At 35.2% G+C, this 19,474-nt stretch overlaps 1 protein-coding gene across 1 annotated transcript; it reads left to right on the forward strand.

Annotated features, from left to right (window-relative positions):
• The first annotated feature begins 5,708 nt into the window (after window positions 1-5,708).
• cdhr5b (cadherin-related family member 5b) lies at window positions 5,709-18,794 on the forward strand. The gene is made up of 18 exons (XM_056740666.1): window positions 5,709-5,794; window positions 6,344-6,445; window positions 6,724-6,861; window positions 7,170-7,222; window positions 10,007-10,107; window positions 10,293-10,355; window positions 11,205-11,294; window positions 11,701-11,790; window positions 11,875-11,976; window positions 12,525-12,690; window positions 12,871-12,957; window positions 13,072-13,163; window positions 14,646-14,852; window positions 14,941-15,054; window positions 15,140-15,217; window positions 16,157-16,328; window positions 17,880-18,055; window positions 18,315-18,794. Exons 1-18 carry the CDS (start codon window positions 5,709-5,711, stop codon window positions 18,792-18,794), a joined length of 2,397 nt encoding a protein of 798 aa, XP_056596644.1.
• Window positions 18,795-19,474: the final 680 nt, after the last annotated feature.

A 19,474-nucleotide genomic window follows, 5' to 3' on the forward strand; every position in this document is an offset into this window, starting at 1 on the left:
GATGAGTACCTGTTGCTGATGCTGATACATTATCACATCATATAAATCATGTAAAATCATTCATCTTTATTACAAAAGGTAGAGAAATTATGTAAATAAATTACAAATATTTGTTTGTATAGTATGTAAGACAATATATTTTTTACAGACTTTCAATACCTTTTGTGTTATTTTAAATTATAAAAATAGTGTATAATAATAAATACACAGATATGAATAACATCATACATAACACTGAAATAAAAAAGATATATATATATATATATATAATTATTGTGGTTAAATGACCCTTAAAAAATGAAATCCATTCCACTGAGTGATGTCATCATCATTGCCGCTGTAAAATGCTTTGATCTATAGAAGAAAATATGTTGCTTGACTGGAGAGTGACATGAGACATCAGATGTGCTTTTTCAAATCTAGATTTCATAGTACATTCGATGAGATGAGAGAGACACGCCTGTGTGTCGTTGTGCATTTTGTCATAATCTGTTTAACTATGGATTATCTGTTTAGGTTTCATCTGTATTATAATCAACCTTTGAGCAATGCTTTGACCTTTCCAGGTTCTGAAGATGAATGCAGGAGTGCTGACCTTTCAGCTAAAAATGTCTGCTGATAACAGTCAGAATTAAAGTTAAACGTGTTGTAAATGTATGCAATAAATAAAAACAAAAATATATGTAATGATTACAATATAAAACCGCAGTTGAGCCAAAGGAACACGGTAAATAATTCAATGAACTTGCTTCACTTCCTTAAGTTTCTTATTTCTTGGTTACTTCATGGCAGCAAAACATCATTTCTTTCTTTAAGATCAATATATCAGACATTTAACCTTTTCCTGACTGATTTATTGCTCATCATCACAGGCAATAATTTCATCTCATTCCTCAGAAAAAGACAAATCAATCTTTGTTTTCCACTTATAATAAAATTTTGGATCAAAACCTGCAGATTTGAAAGATTGTTGTAATAATACACAGGACTCTACAGATAACAGGCTATAGTTTTGCAAAATTCTAAAGGTTTAACTTGAAATAATTTGGAGAAAACTGAAGATTTAAGCATGCTTTAATTTACATTGAGTCTGTATTCCCTGTAGGATTGCTGGAAGATCGACACGATCAAACAACATTTAAAACAACATTAATGTAATTGCATTCATTTGATCTTCAGAGATGTGCACAGCTGCAGAACAGAGTTGATAAATAATTCGCAATTTACAAAAGTGAATCAACTTTGATTTGAGTATCGATGTGTATTCTGTCTTCAAGAAAGGGTTTTTTGGTACATTTTGTCTATTTGGTGTAATTTACAGGACACATTTGCTCAACATGCACCATTCGACCAATTTCCTTTATTATATGTGCATTAAAACCAAAAATGCTTTGATATTTTCGGAGTTGTGTCTAACATTTCTTCTCCTCTGTACAGAGAATATGAGAAAGCTTCATGAAATAATAAAATCTCAGTTTATCTGTGTATTCAACATATTTTCACTTGAACTCTCTTGAACTGTTGCATCATGAATTGTTTAGCTTTTATTGCTTGACCTATAATCTCATTCCTATGATTTATGTGTAATTCTATTTTCCTTCCTCTCATTAAAGTCAAATCAAACCTGAAAACGAATAAAAACACTTACAGTCAGCGTTAAACGTTATTAAATCTTCATTTTAATAAGATGTCAGAAAGTAATTGAGTATTATGAGTAAAGTCAGATTAAAGTGATGGCACAGGGAGATTAAAGCTAAACACACAGAGAATTAAAATATGAAACCGTTTCATCAAAGATTAAAAACACTAACACCTAAAGCAAAATAAACTCTTGAAAATAAAGGTGCTTAAAAGGTTCTTCTCAGCGATGCCATAGAAGAAACTTTTTTGGCCACAAAGAAACAGAAAGATTCCTTGGATATTAAAGGTTCTTAATAGAACCTTTTCAACAAAAAAGGTTCTTCTATGGCTTCATGAAGCACCGTCATTATTAAGAGTGTAGATACTTTGGTAACACTTTACATTTAGGTTCCCTTTATAAAGCATTTGTAAATGTGTTCATTAATGATTCATAAGTAATTTACAAATGCATTATAATGCAGTTATGACTGCATAAATAAAGAGTGGGATACTAATAAAATACCTGCCAAATAGTGAGTCATTTTGAACTCACATGTTATAAATGCTTAATGAATATATTTACATACATGAGACTGTATGGTGTTATGTTGGTTTATCTTATTATTGTATATTTCATATCTTATGTCACTTTTCGAACCATGTTGCTTACTTGATCCGATTCCGAACGTCTTACGGCGCCCACCAGAATGCCTTCAGATCGTGATGCTTATCCAAAGCAGGTTTTTCTTGCTTACCAAGATAAATCAATCAAACTTCTGATCACTTGACACTAAATTACAAAGGTAGTCGTAAACGTGTTTGTTAATGATCTTTTATTAATGATTCAATTACTTCCAATAGTTAATCAAAGACAGAGAACATGTATTTATTATTTATTCTAGAAACAGAATGCTTTCTCACAAGGATACATGTCAGATGTGAATAATACATTTAGAAGTATTGACAGCCCATTAAAGTGCACTTTAAAGAAAAGTGGATGCCTGTGAAGTTCACAACTTCTCCCGTCTGAAAGCCGTTTTTTGCAATCAACATCAAGATAATAATTTACATTTACATTTACGAATTTTGCAGACCCTTTTATCCAAAGCGCCGTACTATACTTTTATACTTTTGTTGAGTATTTGCAATCCCTTGATCAAAACTATGACCTTGGCACTGAGCTACAGGAAACTAAAGAATCTTCTTTCAAGTCAAATAAATAATGAATAAATACATTTATGACGCATTTATAACATGTGAGTTAAAAATGTCTCACTATTCGGCGGGTGTTTCGTTAGAATCTACCTTTTTATTTATGCAGTTATATCTGCTTTATAATGCATTTGTAAATTACTCATTGATCATTAATGAACACATTTATAAATGCTTTATGAAGGGAACCTTGATGTAAAGTGTTACCGATACTATCATCTAAAGCGACTTAGAACAAAGGACAACATTTTATCATTCTGTGTGTTGCTAGGAAGCGAACCCATGGTCTTAGGGTTGCAAGCGCTGTGTGTGTGGTCAAATGTCCCCACATACTAAAGAGGCTTATTTGAAAAAGTAAAAATGCACAAAGGTTTCTGTGGGTGTTGAAAATACCATTAGGGCAGAATAGAAATAATGGAAGTCTATGGTGGCTTTTATTTAGTGAGTTTTACCTTAAAGTTCGACCCACAAAAACGGAGATGTTTGGAAACGTTTTAGTGTGAAAAGTCTGGGGATCCTTAACACAAGATATCAAAAAACCTGTGTGTCTGTGTTTGTGAGATCACAGATGGTTGATGACACGCGTGTAGCTGTTGTGCGCCTGCCACATCTACTCTTACCGGGATTGGTTTGGGCTCAGTCGGAGCAGTTATATGACAGCAGGAGGGAATTATGGGTAAATGGTCATGGCGTGATCTGTTGCGTTTGTTTACTGCTCAGTGAATGCTCTCTCAGTCAGTTTACCTATAGCAAAAATATGTTATCTAACATTCAAAAAGCTTTGAAAAAGCTTCAAAAAACACACTACTACTTAAATATAGGAAGCAAAAAACATTCATTGGTTCACTTGGTAACAAGGTTTACTACAGTCACCTCACTCACAATAAACCAAATCACATCATATGGAAATTTAGCCATCATTCTGTTATTCAATTCATCACGCCGGCCATAAACACTCCAGCTGCCCTTACAATTTCATCTTTACAACCTCTCTCCCTCACTCCGCTCTCATCACGTCACGGGCATTTGGAGTCTCCGGCACACTTGCCAATTTCAGTCACGACAATAATGTAATTACGGCAGTCTGCGGTTCAGCAGCTCTAATTGTGTATTATAATATAAGTCTGGAGATCTAAAGAGCTCTGTTAGTCATCTCACTCTCTTCAGATAGAAATGTATTCAATAAACTCAAAAGAATGAGAGACACACGAGATCATTATTCCTTCATTACTGCTAATTGGAAACGTCAACCAAATAACAGCAGATAGAAAAGGTGAAGTATAAAGATGTGATTTACAGTTCAAGTCTGTGTGTGTGTGTGTTTTAGAGAAGAGCTGATGTTGTTTGTTGTTATGATCCATATAGTGCCAGATGCACTAGTTTGTCTTGTGGCCTTTGTCACCTGAGCCAATAAACCCCCAAAGTTTTGATTTGTTCCGTTTACAACCAAATATTTTTTATCTTTGTCCTCTATCTCACAATAAACTGCTGAAGGACACACAAACAAACGTTTACTGTCAAAATGGGGACATTTATGTCGTTCCTTTGGTTTGTTTATGGTGAAATTAAACAGATACTGGACTCTAATTGCAACAAACATGCAGCAACGGTGATTCAAAACAAATTGCGTGATCGCCTATTTTTTATTTTAATAGAAATATTTAATAGCTTGGTAAAAAATTGAATGTCTAAATAGAAGGTTTTCCTCAGATTTTGCCCATTTTTGGCTACCCATAAATAAACACGTTACGCGCACAAACACACACGCAGACACAAAAAGGTTTGTAATTTCATGATATTTAAAGCCCTCAATTGAAGCCTGACACAAACATCAAGATTTGATGCGTGACCCTGGACAACAAAAAAAGACTTATGGGTCAATTTGTCAAAATCAACATTTTGACATAATCTGAAAGATGAATAGATAAGCTATTGATGTATGAGTTGTTAGAATAGGACGATATCTGGCCGAGATCTGACCGTTTAAAACTCAGGAATCTGAGAATGCAGAAAAATCAAAATATTGAGAAAATTACCTTTAAAGTTGTTAATCAGAGGCACCGTGGCAGGCCATACACTCACAAAAATAAAGTTTTAATATATTTAAAGTAGGAAATTTACAAAATATCTTTATGGAACATGATCTTTAATTAATATCCTAAAGATTTTTGGCAGAAAAGAAAAAAACGATGTATTTTTGTCTTTTACTAAAAATGTTCCCCTGCTACTTAAGACTGTGATCCAGGGTCACAATAAAACACAACTACATTGAATGACCTTTTATAAATGCAGTCTTTAGCAATTACAATACAGCACAAATAACAACAGCAACATTTTCAAGTGTGCAGTTGAAGTGTACATCAGTAAGACCTCTGTGTTTCAAATACTATATCTGATTCATTGTTGATCATTGAGCAGTTAACTGGGACATTATCATGTTATTAGTTATTAAAGCCTGTGCGTGCGTCCAGCTGTGATCTAATCCCTCTGGCAAACCCATAATCTTTTCTTTCCCATCGATTTATTAATAATCACGTCGATATCAAACAGTCCTTCTTGCTTCCTCGCCACCAATTAAGGAAGTGAAAACAGTTAATGATGTTTAACTTTATTAGCATGAGCGCACACCGATCGAGTGGAGGAAACGCAAATGAGTAAGTAAACAGTCCGGCCAATAAAACTCAGTGTGAGTTGTCAAACACGTATGGGAGTTCCAATCGATGGTTTTGGGGGTACATAAAGGCCAAGAATGAAAAGCAGGTAAACGCTACTGAACGAACCGCTGGATCTTTGCTGGAGCATCACATTGAGGGATTGTTGGATTGACTTTAAAACTTTTTTTGTCTTTCGTTTTTTAAAGTTTGTAAGGTGTGAAAATGTCGGTTCTCACTGGTCTGATGAAGGCGTCCGTCCTTGCCGTCTTACTCCTGCAGTGGACAACCAGTCATCCGGTTCTGGGCAGGTCAGATGACGTTCCTTGAGGTTCCACCGAGGAACATCTTGAAAATCATGATCTTATTGTCTGTGGCTGTAAAAGAGAGAAGAGTTTATTTGAATCCAGATCTTTGGCCTGTCGTGTAGTCATGAGGCTAAATCTACTTTATTTGCTTCTTTAAATGATAAGTTTACCCCCCAGATTATAGTTATCAATTATTCACTCTCATATTGTTTGTATGTGACTGTTTATTACGTAGAACACAAAGGAAGATATTTTGAGGAATGTCTCCGTGGAGTCGGCGTTGTTATGTTACCAACATTCTTCAAAATATCTTCTTTTGTGTTCTGCAGACAAAAGAACGTCAAACAGGTTTGAAATGACAAGAGAATGAGAATGATGAATTAATTTTCATTTTTTGTGTGACTGTTCCTTTAAATGGTCATTCTTTAAATGTCTTATTTACTTTGTTTCTTTTTCTTGCTGTTTTTAACTCTGCCTGGAGGTCATACGATTTTAATTCATCCACACAACAATGCACGGGGTCTCATTTTTTATTTGCATTTATTGCATTAGATATCTTGAAGAAGAAGACAGCCTCACCAGAACGGACAGCTTCTCTCCCATCGAGCTGTTTCCCAGGGATGAGGCAGATATGACTGTTGACCTGAGAAGCGGGTGAGACTTGAATAAATAAATCCTTTGGAGTCCTTGTCTGGGTGTTGTCTAGTGTTTTACTGCCCTCTTGTGGACAATAAGAGTGACAGTTACATTTGGCAGCCGTTGTTATCCAAAGTGACCTTTAGTGCACCAATTGAATAAATGCAGATTAGTAAAATATGTTGCCAGCATTAAAAAAAGTGTTTAAAAATATACATTAACTACATTTGATCAATGCTATTGTCAACCTTGATACTTAAATGCTCGAGAATTTAAGTTGGACAATGACACTTCAGTTCCAGGAGATCTTGGCTTCAGGCGAGGCAGCTGGGCGACATCGAGTTCACAAACAGATACGCTGAACTTCTCAAATCCAAAGCTAAAGTCACCTCCATGTGTTCCTTCCTCAAACGAATGCAGAACAGCAAGAAAAGGTGAACGAGATTAAGACTTCTACAAAACCCTCAGGAAACCTTTAGATTCTGTTGTTTCCAAGTGCATATACAAAGAATAAAATCAGTAAAAAACTAAGCATGTTACACTTAGAAAAAAATATATAAATACAATATAAAAATAAAGGTTTACTAAATGCGTACAGAACGATTCTGTATTTATTTCTCTTTCGGTAAAATAACTTGGTTTGCAATACAATAGCAAAGTTTGCTCTTTGTTAACAAAGTAAAGCAATGATTATTGCTTCTGGGTTCAGTGTGTTTATAATAAATGTTCTTTATCTCTACAGCAATGTCGGTGGAGATGAAGACCGACTGATGTTCATGATGAAACAGTATTCATGTCCAAACATCTACTAGTGAAGAGTCTTCTTTACATCATGTCCTAATGTCCAAAAACATGAATCAGTTTGATTTAACATGATCAAACATGTTGTGTGACAAACTGTTGTATATATTTGAATAAACGATGAGACTTTTAATGAATGTTTCATTTATTAATGTACACTTGCTGCGGGTTTGCCTGTAACTTACTGTAGATTAAAATACTTCTTACTGTAATATACTATATATATATTATAAAACACTTTGACTTCTGAGAGACTGGCATTATCCCAGCAACACTGCAAATGATGGCTTTCTTCCTTAGCATTTTTCAGTAAAAATATTTGTAACTTCTTAAATTACGATAGATTTACATAAAAAGAAAAGTGACCCGTTTAGTCTTGTTTTGTGATAGAAAAATATATAAACTAGTTATGTTTATGCTTAAAACTAAATTGTACGTTTAATCTACAATAAATTACTGGCAAACCTGCTGCAGTTTAGTTTTACAGTGTAGTTATATATCACACGCGGTTATGTTTATGTATGCGACAAACGCTTGCATTTAAAGCATCTTACAGTATATTCAAGGTAGATTTTGTCAGTATGTGTGTTTCCTGGGAGAATCGAACCTGTGACCTTTCTGTCCTAACACAATAATCTAAAGTAAGGAGTTACAGGAAGACAGTTTTAGATTTACAAACAGATTTACTGGAACAATACTGCAATGTGCACGATGAACACCGGCATCATAAACAGGTGTGGTTACATCCAGTTGAATCACATCTCATCTCAAGTTTGATCGCAGAGAAAAATACTTTACAAACATAACATGAAACAACCAAAAGTACCATGGCATTACCATCTGACACCGTCACTGTACCATGACAGTATAGTGTCCTAAAGTGTGTTTGACATGTTCTGTGTGAAAGAATAAAACGAACATATAGTTTGGAGGATAAGCTGGGATATTATTCAACTTGTGTTGTCCCTAACTGGAATTGCTTCAAGTCAAATAACAAAGTACTAACTACATATTACGGTTATGAGAGCAGAATTCAGATAAGAAAATTATGACACGTCCAATCAGGAAAGTGTTGCTTTAAGATTAAAGGTCCACATGTGAAATAACGTCCATCAATGTTGGTGTCACAGATCTATTGGCACAATACCTAACATCTAAAAATCAACTGATGATACAATGAATAATAGATGACAATGTTATTTAATTGTTTATTTGTTTCAGAAACTCTTAACACTTGAATATGTTCCCAGTGTGAATTGATTTATTTCACAATTTAGATGAAATAAAACACTCACAATCTCTCTGTCTCTCTCAAACAGTGCAAGTATGTTAACAAACGAAAAGAAAGATAATTAAAGTAATAAAATAAAATAAAATAAAGTGTGATTTATGTAGTGCATCTTAAAGGGGTTTATAATTTGTAAATCTATCTTTATATCTCTCTCTATTTTACATTCAGCAAGAGTCGTCTCTTCCACTGGAATAGTTTAAAGAACAAGCATTGTTATAAAAAATTAATAGAAAATTGTTCTCAACATTTACATTATTTGCCCGTCACAAACAGTGACCCGCTCCCATAAACACTTTTACAACCTGTAGTGAACATAATTCATTCAAACACTGCATTGTAATGTAACCCTTTTAAGAGTATATATATTTTAAGTGTGAAAAATATTCCTTCGTGAACAATCTCTCATCACGGTTCTGGTTTATGAGATGTACAGTTGTGTTTTGTCTATGAGGCAAAAGTCCACCTCTGCTCGTCTTTATGAGCAATAAATCTGAGATGAGTATCCGTCTCAAAGGTCGATAGGAGAAACAGTTTCACTGTTCATCGCAAACGCTCGATGTGACCGCATAGTAGGAACGTAAGGATTTGTTTTCGATATTTGTTGGATATTGATCCATCATCTAATACGGAGAAATGGATTTAAGGCCCAAACGTTCTGCTGTCGGTTTTTGTCTCTTGCTTATTTTTACCATAAGCAAATTCAGCGAAGGTCAAAGTAAGTGCTTAAAGTTTTTAACCTAAAGAACATGAGATGTCTTAGTGGGGTCTAGAAGTCCAGAACATAAAATGTCACATTATGTTCTGGGAAAACATGTTGGTAAAATGGGTTCTATTTTAATGTGGTTATGTAATAATGAGGATAACAGGATAAAATGGCCGTCAGATTTTGTTGCCTCCGAACTGTAAAAAAAACCTTAAAAATATAAGTTACCTGGTTGCCTAAAAATGATTTGAGTTAATTCAACTTAAAAATAATTAGTCAACTCAAAATTCATTTAATTCAAATTTCTAATTAACTGATATTTTAAAGTGGAATTAACATTTTTAAGTTGAACCAAATAAACAACAAATCACTTTTAACAGAGTAATTTTGTCTTTCACTGGCAGATTTGTAAACAACAAACCCTTTATAATACAATAAGTTAACAAAAACAATAGTAACAATTTGTTTTAATTTTATTTTATAAGTTAGTTGATGTTCATTTTAACATGCACTTACATACTTTTAAAATAAATAAATGCTGTAAAAATATATTTATAATTGACAGTCCATACCAACTAATGTCAAAAACTTGAATCTTGTAAAGTGTTATGAACCTTATAATATTATGATGTGTATTTACCAGGACATTCATGAATCCTGTGCTTTGTTCAACGCAATACTAGTTAGTTTTTCTCTAAATGTCACAGATCTCTGCTCGGTGGTCGACAAGATTATCTTTTTCAAAGAAAACAACACCCTTGAGCTGTAGTCACTTCGCTGACAGCAGACGCGGGGGTCACAGCCAAAATCAGTAGAGAAGTCCCAGCAGGTCTCTTCAGCATCAACGGCCTCAATGTCATCGCCATCACTGTACTTGACTTTGAGGTAGCCTATAAAACATTTGATATAAAATATCTGATCAATTGTGTTTGTTGTTTGTGTGTGCAAACAAGCCTCAAAAGCTATATTTGACTCTGCAAATAGCATAAAATATGTGACTGTATGCACAATTTGCTGTGAAATCACTGTATATTTATGTAAAGACCTGTACGTTTTTGTGGTCGTTTTAGACATTTGACAAAGCCAACCCCTATGAAGTGGACATCGAGTGTACCAAAGATGGTTTCAGCCCTGTGAGTAAACCCTTTAATGTGTATATTGTTCAAACAAAGCTGCGCTGTAAAACTTTGCTGTAGTTTTTGCAGCGGGTTTGCATATAACTTAATGTAGATTTAATAACTACTACATATACTTTCCAATTATGACTGTTTTCTTTAATCAAAATGAAACACTTTGACTTTTGAGATTCAAAAGGAGCAAGAAGAGACTGCTATTAGCACAGCAACACTGCAAAAAATAACATTCTTTCTTAGCATTTATCTCTTGTTTTCTGTAATTTTTTTAAAACTTCTTAAATTACGATACATTTACATAACAAAAAAAGTGAGCCAAAATATTTAGACTTGATTTATGAAGGAAAATATACAAACTAGGTAAGTTATGCTTAAAACTAAATTGTACATAAATCTACAGTAAGCTACTGGCAAACCTGCTGTGAAATTACAGCAAAGTTTTACAGTGTGAAAGAAATCATTGTAAATATCTTTTTTGCATTCACAATTTTTTTTATCATCTTAATGTTGTTGAATAATCTAAACTAAAGAGAAAAATATTTGTAAAAAAATTCTGTGATTAATTTAACAGATTTATTTCAAATATTATACATATGTGCTTTTAGTAAGTATTTCATAATAAGTATTTATTTTTTCGTTATTTTAATTGTTAGCTGGAGATTTTTGGAGGGGCACAAGAAAAATATGGGGGGTAAATCCTCTAAACACAACCCCCCCACCCCGAATAAAACCATGATCAATTTACTTTTTAATTTAAGTGTTTACCTGTAATGAAATATATATGTTTTATGACGCATTGTGTATTAAGAACATCTTCTAAACTGCTGCATGTCATATTTGATCTTTCAGACAACACTGAATCTGAAAATAATAGTGGAAAACATCAACGATAACGCTCCTGTATTTGAATTAAATGAGTACATATTAAATGTCAATGAGGTACGTGATCTCTTGATTTATTATTTTTCTTAAGGGAGTAGTTCACCTTCAAAATGATAATTCTGTAATCATTTATTCGCCCTCTTGTCATTTCAAACCTGGGTGACTTTCTTCTGCAGAACACAAAAGAAGATATTTTGAAAAATGTTGGTAACAGAACAGCACAGGCCCTCATTACCTTCTATTGTAATCAAATCAAGTGAATGGGGGGCTGTTAAAGACATTCTTCAAAATATCTTCTTTTGTGTTCTGCGGAAGGAAGAAAGTCATACAGGTTTAAAAATGACACGAGGGAGTGTAAAAGATGACAGAATTTTTTTTTGAAGGTGAACTACTCCTTTAATGTCGACAAAACACTTTCTCTGTACTCGGCTCAGATTATGTTCATGTTTTATGATTTTCACAGCTACAAAAAGAGAATACAATTGTTGGACACTTCAAAGCGACTGATGCTGATGAAGGCGATCAAATTTCCTATCGGCTTGATTCTCCTGAGGTATCTTAAAATAGACAAAAATATCCCTGTAGTCTTTATGAATCCCTGAAATGAGACCTTGAATTCTATTCTGTTCTCTCACAGGGAGATTTTGCCCTAGAAAGTGATTTCAATCCTAACATTCTGGTGAAGAAACTTCTGGATTATGACAAAGTAAAAAAAGTCACCATGACTCTTTATGCACAGGTAAGATGTTTGTACAGAAAGATTTATAAAAGAGGTTTGAAGGGTCGGTTTACACAAAGTAAGAATGATGTCATCTTTCCACATTCCACATGTTTCTATCTTGCACGTCCCTCAACATAAAATCGAATCATGAGATCTGAACATCTCAATTATGATATTCATGAGATTAAACAGAGGAAACAGAAACTTTGGCTGTCTCATGCGGCCATGACCAGGGGTGGACCGGCCATCTGTATTATCAAAACCCCCAAGTCCGCCCCTGCTCATGAGCAAAAGAGTCAGAAATCTCACAAATGTCTCTATCATTAGAGTTTGAGAAGAGATATCAACCATGTGTCAAATTGAGCTCAGATTTGTCAAGTCTGCAATCAAAAGTCAATATTACTGAAGATCTCAATGTGAACTCACATTTACGCAAATCAAGATTATTTCACCTCCCTGCTCTTTAAGGATTTCATCAATTACACTCTCCCTCGATTCTGCCCATTTATTTCTCCTAAGCAATATTACAAGGACATGATCATTTATTAAATCTGATGGCATTTCAGGACATGGTGTCCAACAGCGGCTCCACAATCATAACGGTCAACATCGTAGACGTGGACAATCGGCCGCCGTGGTTCCAACCCTGTACAGAATCTCAGATCGGTGTCAGCACAGTGTGCATCAGCTCTGGATACACAGGGACGGTCAACTTAACCCAACAAGCGGTAGGTTTCACTTTAAAAAAAAAATTGAAATTGAAATTTGAAATGCATGAAATGAAATTTCCACACCAAAGCCAGGGAATGGAAATGAATCTTCACACCGTCTCAGCGATGGTGTTCATTGGGTAATCATAGATCAGACAAACACATTGTATGGTTTACAGTACTGTTTTTGTACCATAGACAGGTCCTTTGTCCTTGATGCCAGGTCCGGTCAGAGCCATCGATGGTGACAAAGGGATAAACGAACCTATTGGTTACAGATTCCTTGAAGGTGAGATTTATGCTTTGATGTTGTGATCCTCATAGGTTTATATGGGGGACATACTCGTGCATGTTCTTCTATGTTTATCAGAGAATGAACTTGATTGTTTGCTGTTTGTTTCAGAAAATGACATTTTTGATATCAACCCTGACAGTGGCGACATCACAACGAAGAAACCCGTCGATGTTGCAGGTCCGATCGTTCTTATGGTCATGGTGAGAAAATACTTTGGTTACTTGTGATCTCAGTGTTCGGCATTCTTTAACACCATGGTAAACTCAGTTTGAGATGGCAACTGGTCATTTACTGCTCCAAGCTGGTCGACCCGTTTCTATTTACAAATAACAGCTTCAACCCTTTAGCTCTTATACTGTAGGCGGCTGGTGACTGCAAATGTTTAAATCCACATTTACAATGAATATTCATGAGTCAAGATGATACGATTTTTGGGGGGTAACTATAGACTTACTTCACAATTTGATGCGGGTTCACCATATATGCTCGTATCACGATATTTTAAAGAAACTTAAAATAAAATAAAATACATTAAAATAAGATGTTTATTTCTAAAACATTAACCATTTTCAATGATTTATTTGTATTAATATAACTTTTTAATTCATTGACCAATTTCAAGGTTTACTTTTCAGTTGACTAAAATTGAAACATTTGAAAACGTTTCTGTTTATTGAAATCAAAGAACCTAAAAATTATCGTAAAAACTTAAACTAAAACAAACAAAAAAAATTTGCCTATAAATAAATTAGATCTCAGTTTCAGGCACTAAAATTATAATAATAAACAAAAACTAAAATAAAAGTGGAACAATATTAAAAATCAACAAATAAATAATAAAATGACTAAAGCATATAAAAAAGATTAAAAACATTTAACTGAACTTAACATAAAAATCTAAAAATAATATTGTAACAAGGTTCAATAAAAGGAAGGAGGAGGTGGGAACCGGCGTAGGTATAAACAACTTTAATCAAAATTAATAAACAATTATACAGAATTGAAAGGCCGGCAACGACCTGAGGGTCGACTGCCGGCCATAACATAAGATACAACCCTAAACATAGGTCCGGGCCCGGTCCTCTCTCCTCAGCAGTCCCATCGCTCGTCCTCTTACGCTCCCGATTTCCTCCGTGAGATATGCGGGACCGGTTTGCGCACAGCTGATTCTACTATCTACTATCACTCACGCCACCGGCCCCGCCTCATGGCTCCCATCCCGCCTTCCTCACCACAAATATATAAAATAATTAATATCTTATGTCTGTAAATTGGATTTGGTTTATCACTGAAAAGTAAAAATAAATTTAACAACAAAAATTACAAAAATAAAAAATTAGAAAATAAGATGTGAGCCCTTGGAAAAGAACAAAGTAAAAAAGAAATACTGTAAAGAATAAAAAGGTCAATGCAGGTCATGTGATGGCGCCTCAACCAATAGGATTATCTAAAAGATAAAAGAATCTCTAAAACACACTACATATTGTCATTTTTTTGTATCGCAATATATCTGTATACCCCAACAAGATTTGTGATTTGTACCCCCCCAGATTTGATCTTTTAAGGGTAAATATAAAACATCTTCTGATTTGCAGTATTCAACATGATAACATTGTTGTGATAACATAACAATTCCATCAAATCCAACCCTCCAGATTTGCGTCTCCTCTTTGTCCCTTCAGGCATATCAGAAACTGAACAGCGATCAGTACACAACTAACACGGTCGTCTTGAGGGTGGTGTCGGCTAGTATACACCCTCCCAAATTTGTGAAGTCCAATTACGAAGGGTTTATCTCAGAGGACGCAGGTGTGGACAGTCTGGTGCTGGAGAGCAAAACGTCTATAAGACCCCTGCGAGTTCAAGCTACAGATGACGACTTTGCTAACGTAAGACGTTAGAGACAACGTGACAACTTACGACGGCCTAAATAGGAATGATGCTCTGGAGTCAAGTGTTTGATTTCTATCTCGGCAGGGGGTGAATCCTGACATTAGATTTGAGGTCATTGGCGGGACTGACTTCGTCATTACTCCTGAAGGTTTCATCCTCATGGTACAGGAGGTTTCCGTAGGAAGTGTGAATTTGCAAGTGAGAATTAACAGTTTAACAACATTGACATTCATAATATTATATTACGTTTAAATATTCCAAATAATATATAATATAACGACAGATGAGGGTGGTTGACACGACCAATGATGAATCGAGCATCACCTCTCTTACAGTTGAGGTCACTCCAGGTAAGACCACAGCATGCTTTATAAAACAATACTGAATAATAATGATATCACGCAAATTATTTGTACAAACAGCGTTTATCATTTTGCCAAGTGAGAGATGATGTCGGGACAACATTTTAATCAACAAATCAGAATTGAGAGATCTGGATGTGAAGTTTAGGTTTACAGCTAGAGTTAAGTGCATTTCTAACTATGTTTTCACCTGTCATCTTTCTCTGAATTCATCGGACATCTCTCACTTTGCAAAATCAGATAAAGGCAATCCAAAAAAAGTAAACGGAGAGCGCTTTACATGGTTGGGCTGATCTTTTTGGCTGGCTTGGCTTTCAGCAAACGGCTCTTTGGTGGATGTGTTTTTCATGGGTTCAACCTAAATATCATTCAGATTCGCTGACAAAATGCTAAAAAACTCTTAAATATAAAGATGCTTCACGATGCCATAGAAGAGTGTTTTTGTCTAAATGGTTTTAAAGAACCTTTAACATCTGAAGTCCCTTTCGATTTCTTTATGTCGAAATAAGGTTATTTTAGCTTTTAAAATGGTCAGAAAGAGATGGCTCTTTAAAGAACCTTTGAATGAAGGGCTCTTTGTGGGACCAAAGATGGTTCTTCTATGGCACCGCTGTGATTTTTTTAAAAAGAGTGTTCAATTAATTGGTGGATCAAATACGGACAAACCCAACGGTTAGGTTTAAAACAACCTGTGCTGGGTTGTTATCAACACATGGTTGGGTCAAATAATCCAACGGTTGGGTTTGTCCATATTTGACCCACCCATGCGTTCAAAACAGCATTTTAATATGATGAGAAACACGATACAAACATTTCATTTGGTAGTCAGAATTTCGTATAACTTGAATCGGCCGATTGGCAAACACCCAAATGATCCGGTTTCTTCTGCAGGGGTCCCAACGACCACCACTGTCACAACTATCACAACTACAGATCAGAGCACAGTTAAAACCACAGAACAGACGACAGAACACACAACAGATAAGACCACAGATCAGACCACAGATCAGACCACAGATCAGACCACAGATCAGACCACAGGCACACAGTTAACAGACAGCATTCCCACTACTCACCCGGACATCCACACAACTCTTGGCCACACCACAGGTACACTTACCTACGCTAAAGGCTAGAATACACCACAAGACTTTTGCTCAAATTTTACCAGATTTTCAGTCCGTGCCAGTCTCCAAATTTGATCAGTTTGTGTGTTTCTATCTGAAATTTTCAAAAAGTGTTAGCAAGTGTGTGATGTCTAGTTAAAAAAAAAAACTGTTCAGATTGTCAAAGTCTTGTAATGTATTCCAGCCATAAGCTTACTAGCCTTTTAAATTCTTGTGTGGGATTTTAAAGTGATTTCAAATAACTTTGAAACTTACCAGCGCATCCCAGCTGAATAAAGAACCGGCCTAAGCAAGATCAGACCAAAACTGGACTCCCAGCTAAACACAGCAAACCTGCTTTAATCTGGATTTATCAGCTAGGATGGTGTCTGGTAAATCATGGTTGCATGTTTGGTAAATCACACTGTGTGTAATTTCCCTTGTGTAAATCAATCATGATAATTTTTCATAAATAAAAGAGAAAACACTATTGACCAGCGGCAACAACATAAACAGAGGTAACGTGGCCCAAACTTAACTTCCGGTAGACCTTCACAAATAATCAATAATTCTTGAGTGGTTTTAATAACATTTAATTAGGGCTGTCAAACGATTAATCGCGATTAATCGCATCTAGGACAAAATTTTTGTGTTTACATAATGTATGTCCGTGTACTGTGCATATTAATTTGATATATATAAACACATATATGTACACAAACATGTACAGTATATTTTTAGAAAATGTTAACATTTATTTATATTTGCCAGTAATTAAACTTATATGTAAATGTTTATTAATATTAATACTTAATTTATTCTTATATAAATGCATTTGATTTTTTAAATACACAGTACACAGATATACAATATGTACTGCAGAACCAAACTTTTATTCTGGATGTGATTAATCGTGATCAATCGTTTGACAGCCCTACATTTAATACAAATAATATACAATAAGATATAAATAGAAATTCTGTTTTATAGAAATATATATTATGGAAATTGTTAGAATGTATAGTATATTAACATCTACATGTATTTATTTATATTAACCAATAATTAAAATTATATATAAATGTTTATCATATTAATATATTTAATATATAATATATTTAGTATATTCATTTTTTTTTAAATATGTGTATGGATGTGTGTGTTCATAAATACAAAATTATAATGCACAGTACCCAGATATATATTATGTAAACACAAACTTTTATTCTGGATGCGATTAATCGTTTGACAGCCCCTATTATAACCAAACACAGACCGGAAGTTTACTTCGAGCTAGGCGCGTGTAACAACCATGCCAATTGCAATGTTATTTCAATAAATTCATATTTTTTTTAAATCATGGTTTCACTACAAAATAAATCATGGTTAATTTTCGTAAGGGCACAAATATTTGCATGATTAGACATGTTTCAAAAAATGAATTCTCCAAAAATTAAGCCAAATCAATTCACTTTAATCACTTTTGGTGACCCCAACTAAAATTTACTGACGTACAGTAAGCTCAAACTACTTTTTATTTTATTCTGTTATCCAGAAAACAACCAGTTGCGAGTTGGCGGGTACAGAGCGGAGGATATGGCCGCTGTAGGTGCCAGTCTGGCTGTGATCATCGTTCTCTGTCTGGTTGGCATCGGACTGCTGGCACATCACGTCAAGAGCCATAACTCAGACTGGAAGAAGCTTTCTGAGGCCAGCGTCTTCAGAAGCAACGTGAGTTTCCTTCCACACAGAGAACCACAAGATGCTTCGGATAGTCTTCTATTACACAAGCAGTCAATGGTTGACTTAAAATGCAGCGTCAAGGGTTCTTAAGACAAACTCATGACGGTTCCCAAACAAGAAACAACGCAAAAGCAGAAATTGTACCTCTCTATTGCCATCTCTGTTTGAAAGATAAAATTGCAGGTTACTTATCGTATATAAGTCAATATCTGTATCCACCATTCAATGTGTATTTTTCTTTTGGCAGATGGGTGGGGGTCCAGGAGGCCCTAAGGAGGGCGTGCAGTACACTAACGAGGGCTTCCAGAATGACGGGGATTCTGGAAGCGTGAGCTCCGGGCTTGCCGCACACCTGGAGAGGAAACTGGAGTCCGGGGCGAGGTCTTCTCCGGAGCCGACGCTCAACACCGCATCCGTTCCCCAGACGAGAGCCGCACCTGACTCCAGCAGCCTGGCCAGTGTGGATATGGAGAAAGAGGTCAAACCCATCCTGACCAAAGAGCGACGGGCAGAGGAGGGCTACAAAGCCGTCTGGTTTAAGGAAGACATCGACCCCGACACTAAAGAGGAAGTGGTCATCATTCCTGACACGGGTGAACCGGCAGATCATGACGAGGATGATGACGATGATGAAGATGATGAAGAACATATGAAAACAGAGCCTGCGGGAAGATTTCCTAGAGATTCAGACTCAGAGGATGAAGAAGGGTTAACGTCTGATTTGTAGACTTCTGATTGGATGAGAGGCGCAATCCCAGAAGTCTCTTTGGAAGATGAAACGCCGCTTGAATCCAGTGAAATTGACTGTGATGGAGATAAAACAAAGTTAATTTAAGAAAGTGAGGATCTTTCTTTGTGTTATTCTACATGACTATTATAGCTGTTGAGGTTGCAAATATAAAGGTACAGAAAATACATTTTCATGTTTAAATCCAATGTGAAATGTGCAATATTTGTAGCCTACAAAATGTACTTTCTTAAACAAACTCCTAGTCTTATTGTGAGCAATTATCATGTTGCTTGTTTTCTTAAAGGAACAGTTCGATCCAAAATAACAATTTTGTCGTAAATTGTTTATTTACCCTACAAAACCTGTGTGTGACTCTTCATTCATTGGACCACAAAAGAAGATATTTTGATAAATGTCTGAGTGGTTTTTTATCCATACACTGGAAGTCAATGGGGTTCAGTGTTGTTTGGTTATCGACATTCTTCAAAATATCTTCTCTTGTGTTCTGCAGAAGAAATTCATACAGATTTGAAATGACATGAGAATGGATCATTTTCCTGAAATCATTATTGGGTGAACTGTCCCTTTAAGGCAAGATTGTTGCCATGGCAACACTGAGACATTAACTGTATATTTGTGATGTTGCAGTGAACCTTTGGCCTCTTTTATAATCGCAC

This window comes from Triplophysa dalaica, chromosome 24 (assembly GCF_015846415.1).
Source record: "Triplophysa dalaica isolate WHDGS20190420 chromosome 24, ASM1584641v1, whole genome shotgun sequence".
In the NCBI taxonomy this organism is placed as follows: Eukaryota; Metazoa; Chordata; class Actinopteri; order Cypriniformes; family Nemacheilidae; genus Triplophysa; species Triplophysa dalaica.

Bases quoted from the DNA above. Each gene is read 5' to 3' on its own strand.
- cdhr5b (XM_056740666.1), top strand. From the start codon at position 5,709: ATGTCGGTTCTCACTGGTCTGATGAAGGCGTCCGTCCTTGCCGTCTTA. The intron at 10,108-10,292 runs GTAGCCTATAAA...TGGTCGTTTTAG, and splicing joins TCACTGTACTTGACTTTGAG to ACATTTGACAAAGCCAACCC. The intron at 12,958-13,071 runs GTGAGATTTATG...TGTTTGTTTCAG, and splicing joins TGGTTACAGATTCCTTGAAG to AAAATGACATTTTTGATATC.